Source organism: Piliocolobus tephrosceles, chromosome 14 (genome assembly GCF_002776525.5).
Source record: "Piliocolobus tephrosceles isolate RC106 chromosome 14, ASM277652v3, whole genome shotgun sequence".
Lineage (NCBI taxonomy): Eukaryota > Metazoa > Chordata > Mammalia > Primates > Cercopithecidae > Piliocolobus > Piliocolobus tephrosceles.
Window position 1 is genome coordinate 105964316 of NC_045447.1, and position 5763 is coordinate 105970078.

General features: G+C 47.5%; 1 protein-coding gene across 1 annotated transcript in view; it reads left to right on the forward strand.

The window, feature by feature from the left end:
* Positions 1 to 5763, forward strand: part of LOC113221723 (serine/threonine-protein kinase WNK2-like) — a 29575-nt gene that overhangs the window by 22480 nt on the left and 1332 nt on the right. The window contains exon 11 of the mRNA XM_026451045.1: positions 5411 to 5522. Coding sequence (XP_026306830.1) covers positions 5411 to 5522 — 112 coding nt within the window. The remainder of the gene's footprint in view (positions 1 to 5410; positions 5523 to 5763) is intronic.

A 5763-nucleotide genomic window follows, 5' to 3' on the forward strand; every position in this document is an offset into this window, starting at 1 on the left:
TCTCAAAAAAAAAAAAAAAAAGAGTTTTCTGGTTTTTGCTTTGACATTTAGAACTTTGGTCCATTTAGAGTTGATTTTTTTTTCTTCTTTTTTCCTGAGATTGTGTCTCACTCTGTCGCCAGGCTGGAGTGCAGTGGCGCAATCTCAGCTCACCACAACCTCCACCTCCCGGGTTCAAGCAGTTCTCCTGCCTCAGCCTCCCAAGGAACTGGGACTACAGATGCCCGCCACCACGCCCAGCTAATTTTTTAATTTTATTTTTAGTAGAGACGGGATTTCACCATGTTGGCCAGGATGGTCTCAATCTCTTGACCTCATGATCCGCCTGCCTCGGCCTCCCAAAGTGCTAGGATAGAGTTGATTTTTGTGAGGCAAGGCAGGGCTCCACCTTCTTTTTTGGGTATGTGCATATCCAGTTTTCCCCACAGAAGTTGTTGAAAACTGCTTTCCCCCTAGAATGGTCTTGGCCCCCTTGTGGAGAGCCAGTGCAGCGTAAGAGTTAACCTTCATCTCTGGGCCCTCCTCTCCTGCGACTCCCGCAGTGTGTGACTCATCCACTTCATGGTGGACCACAGACCCCTCTGCCTCTGTCCACTCACCTTTTTCCTCTGTTCCTCACACAGTCATTTCAAGTGTCTCCAGCTTGCTGATTCTGTATTCTGCCTGCTCAGATCTGCCAGTGAACCCCGCTAGTGACTTTGTAAATGTCAGTTACTGTTTTCAGCTCTTCAAGTTCCACTTGGTCCCCTTCTTAATTCCTGTTTGTTGATATCCTCGTTGTGTTCCTGTGTGATTTTCCTGACTTCCTGTAGTTCTGTGTCCATGGCTTCCGTGAGTTCTTTGAGCACATTTAGGATATTTGATTTAAAGCCTTTGTTTACTAAGTCCAATGTCTAGGCTTCCTTGGGGATGTTTTTGTCAGTTAAATATTTTCCTCTGAATGAATCATACTTTCCTGTTTTATTTTCTTTAGATTTTAGGTCAGTAAATTTTTCTTTGTGTCTAAACTGCTGTTAAGCCTATCCATTCAGTTTTTAATTTGGGTTATTGTGTTTTTCACTTGAATTTTTTTTTTTTTTATTAACCACATCTGCCGTATCTTTAAAAAAAAAAAAATGGTTTCTAACTCTCTACCAAAAATCTCTATCTTATATCTCCTTCACATAATATTTTTTAGTTTTTGTTTGCTCTTTGGCCTGGTTTTTCTTTATATTGCCTTGTCTTGTGACTTTTTAAATATTGTGTGTAGAACATTGTAGTTGAAATTTTATTTGCAAAAAAAATTTGAGGTCTAATAGTAGGTTTCTCATTATTGTTTAATTTGCCTTAGAGCACCTTTTCATATTCTTATCAGCCATCTTTTAAAAAGTGACTGGTCAAGGATAGTGACCATTTAAAAGTTGATTTGTTTATCTTTTTATTATTGATTTGTGCGTGTTCATTATATATCTTTTGTCGTATACAAGGGGACTTCCAAAAGTTCACAGAACAATGAAATTAAAAGATAAATATAAGCAATATATGACTGGCCATGGTAGCTCACACCTGTAATCCCAGCACTTAGAGGCTGAGGTGGGTGGACTGATTGAGTCCAGGAGTTCAAGACCAGCCTTTGCAACATGGCAAAACCCCATCTCTACAAAAAATACAAAAATTAGTTGGGCTGCCGGGTGCGGTGGCTCACGCCTGTAATCCCAGCACTTTGGGAGGCTGAGGCGGGTGGATCACCTGAGGTCAGGAGTTCAAGACCAACCTGGCCAACATGGTGAAACCCTGTCTCCGCTAAAAGTACAGAAAAACAAAAAACAAAAAAATTAGCCCAGCATGGTGGTGGCTCCTGTAATCCCAGCTACTCAGGAGGCTGAGGCAGAAGAATCGCTTGAACCGGGAGGCAGAGGTTGCAGTGAGCCAAGATCGTGCCATTGCACCACAGCCTGGGCGACAAGAGCAAAACTCTGTCTCAAAAAAAATAAAAATAAAAAAACAGCTGGGCATGGTGGTGCATACCTATAGTTACAGCTACTAAAGAGGCTGAGGTAGGAGGATCACTTGAGTCCAGGAGGTCAAGGCTACAGTGAGCTGAGATGGTGCCACTGTACTCCAGCCTGGGTGACAGAGCAAGACCCTGTCTAAAAAAAAGAAAAAAAAAAAAAAAAATAGCTGGGCGTGGTGGCGCATACCTATAGTTATAGCTACTAAAGAAGAAATATAAACTTTTTTCTTAACATGAGCGCCATCAAGTTCAAGACACTTTTATGAGCAATGATGCCAGCCATTGAGTCCCTCCCTAAAGACCTAATGGTTCTGGGAATTTAATCATGGCCATTGAGTCTTTTTTACAGTATTAATTGACAAAATGGGTGCCCTTTATAGATGTTTTAAAATTAGGAAGCAAAAAGAAGTCAGAAGGAGCCAAATCAGGACTGCAGGGTAGATGCGTGATGATTTCCCATGGAAACTCTTGCAAACTCTCGTTTGCTGAGAGGAATGAGCAGGAGCACTGTCATGATGGAGAGGGACTCCCTGGGGAAGCTTTCCCGGGGGGTTTTGCTGAAGCTTTGGCGAACATTCCCTAAACACTCTCCCACTAAGCGGATACCACTATTCCTTGTTACCCCTCCAGAGAGTCGGCAAGCAGAATGCCTTAAGCATCCCAAAAGCTGTTGCCACAATCTCTGCTTTGACTGGCCCACTTTTGCTCTGATGGGACCACTTCCTGCCCTCAGCGCCATTGCCTTGACTGCACTTTGTCTTCAGGACCACCCTGGGAAAAACATGTTTCATGTCGTTACAGTTCAAAGAGAGCTTCAGGATCTCCATCCCACTTGTTCAAAGTTTCCACTGACAGCTCTGCTCTTTCCCTGCGCCCGATCTCGGTGCAATGGTTTTGGCACCCACTGAGTGGAAAGTCTGCTCCACTTCCATTTTTCTGTCAGAATTGTGTAAGCTGAACCTACTGAGATGTCTGCGGTGTTGGCCACTGTTTCTGCTGTTAACCAGTGTCCTCTGCACTTACGGCTCACCAAGTGATACGGATGGCCTGCCACTGTGGGCTCTGTCTTCAGCATGGTCTCATCCCTTCTTAAAACAAGTCAGCCATTTGTAAACTGCTATTTTCTTTGGGGGCATGGACCCCGTAAACTTTTCAGAAAGCATCAGTGATCTCACCATTCTTCCACCCAAGCTTCACCATCCATGTGATGTTGGTTTTTGCTTGGCAGAACTCACGTTATTGTGATGGAGGCTCTTTTCAAACTGAAATCTTCTCTTCCTTAGTGCCTCCGACTGCCTCCTCTTCAGACATGTTATAATGAGTCAGTACAAGTGTATTTGGGTGCAAAGATCTTTTTTGAAAGTCATGCATAGTTTTTTCATGATATGTATTTTCCATGAACTTTTTGAAGACCCCATAATGGATAGTCTACTGATCTGTGGCTTCTGTTTTTGCTTTCTTAATGGTGAACATGAAATGGCAAAAATTTTAATTTTGTTTTTCCTAAAAGCTTTGCAGCTTTAGCTATTGCTTTTGGTCTGGTGAGCCATCTCGAATGAACTCTCGTGTATGTTCTGATGTAGAGGTCAATCTGTTTTCTTCCTCTATGCATATCTGATCGTTCCAGTCCCTTCCTCTCCATATTGAATTGTACTGAATTGGGCAGACATTTGTCAAGTGGCCGTCGGTGTGTAGGTCCATTTCTGAATTTGCTCTTTTGTTTCCTGTAGCAATTCCCTTATTGTGGCAACACCACACTCTCTTAATGACTGACGTTTTCTAGTAAGTTTAATCTTTGCTCAGGAAAGACTTTCAGTATTGATCTTCTTTAAGAATTTCTTGGGCCGGGCGCGGTGGCTCAAGCCTGTAATCCCAGCACTTTGGGAGGCTGAGACGGGCGGATCACGAGGTCAGGAGATCGAGACCATCCTGGCGAACACGGTGAAACCCCGTCTCTACTAAAAAATACAAAAAGCTAGCCAGGCGAGGTGGCGGGTGCCTGTAGTCCCAGCTACTCGGGAGGCTGAGGCAGGAGAATGGAGTGAACCCGGGAGGTGGAGCTTGCAGTGAGCTGAGATCCGGCCACTGCACTCCTCCAGCCTGGGCAAGAGAGCGAGACTCCGTCTCAAAAAAAAAAAAAAAAAAAGAATTTCTTGATTTTTTTCAGGTCGTTAATATTTGCATATGTTTTAGGAACAGCCTGTCACTTTCTGCAGGCTAGCCCACTGGGATTTCGGTTGGGAGTGTACTCAGTCTGCCGATTACCTGGGTGAGATTAGACATACGAACAACACGAGCATTCCTATGAACCTGGTGTCCATTTACTGGCATCTTTTTTGTTTCTCTGCAGTGTAAAGATGTTATACATCTTTCATTAAATTTATCCCTAGGTAGCTGATGTTTTGGAGTGCTATTATAAATGTTAGTTTTCTTTAAATTTCCTTTTCCAGCTTCCTGTTGCTAGAATATAAAACTATGGTTGACTTTCATATCTCATATCCTGCGATTGTGCTAAATTTGCTATTAGTTCTAGGAATTGGTTTGTCTGTTCTTGTGGGTTTTCTGCAAACACAGTCTTATCATCTGCACGAGGCCAGTTCTCCTTCTCCCTGTCCATTCTGTGCGGTTGACTCCTTTTCCTGCCCGCCTGGAGATCCCCGCTGTGTCGACTGGAAGCATGGCGGCACCTCGGGGAGGTGTTGGGCATTTTGCTGTGGGCAGAGGCTCAGCTGTTAGTTCTGTAGAGGCCCTTCCAGATGAGGAGGCCCCTCCAGCCCCTGGCTGCTGAGCATGATTTCCAGGAAGGGGTGTGGAAGTCGCCGAGTGCCCTCCGTGCACCTGTGACGAGTGCCCAGTGGGGCCCTCCCTGGAGTGGAGAGGAGTGACTCCCCATGGCCAGCAGCCTCGCCTTCCTGGGGCACACCCTGCATACGGCTTCTCCCCGGGCCGGGAGAGTGGAAGGGCTGCCTTGCCACCACCTCCCTGCACGCTTGCTTTGCCCAGGTCCTGGGGCGTTGCTCCTGCCAGCTCCTGGGTGGTTCATGCTCCTGTGAGGGCACTGAGCAGCCAAGCAGGAGGCCTTTGTGGTGGCTGAGTAGAGGCGTGTGGGGCCACTTATGCGTCCCCAGGGGCCAGGACCCACCAGTCCTCCTCCAAGGCCCGTTTTGGCTGGTGGACATCAGGTGTGTGGCCTAGAGACTATCAGGTTGCAGCTTGGGGAAGCAAGCAAGAAAGGGTGATGGTTCGTGGCCCCACACCATCATTCTGGTGTCAGCCCTGAGAGGGTCCCTGTCACCGCAGGTTCCAGGACCGCTGTCTCCTGAGGATGGAGAAACTGTGGCACCTTGGGGGCCACTAAGGGAGTCCAGCTGATTGCAGCCACGTGTACCTTCCTCTTCTCGTCTCTGTGTTTTGTAGATGACCGCACCTCGAGCAGGAGTGGGGATGCCACGTCTGCCCCCAGCGCCCGGCCCTCTGTCCACCACGGTCATTCCCGGAGCCGCCCCGGCCCTGTCCGTGCCCACACCAGGTACTGCCCTCTCCAGCCTCCCAGCCCCGTCCTGTGCGCTGCCTCTGGGTCAGTACGGAGGCCTGCTCCCAGCTCCAGTGTCCTGGGGGCCCTGGGCAGGCCAGGTGGGCCAGCTGGGGGCACAGGGCAGCTGGAGTCCCCCGCAGGTGCCCGTGCTGCCGGTCTTCTTGCGGCCACCTGTGGTCAGTATGCCCGGCCCCCGGCTGCGAATCACGTAGCCTTCTGCCCTGTCCCTTGCCAG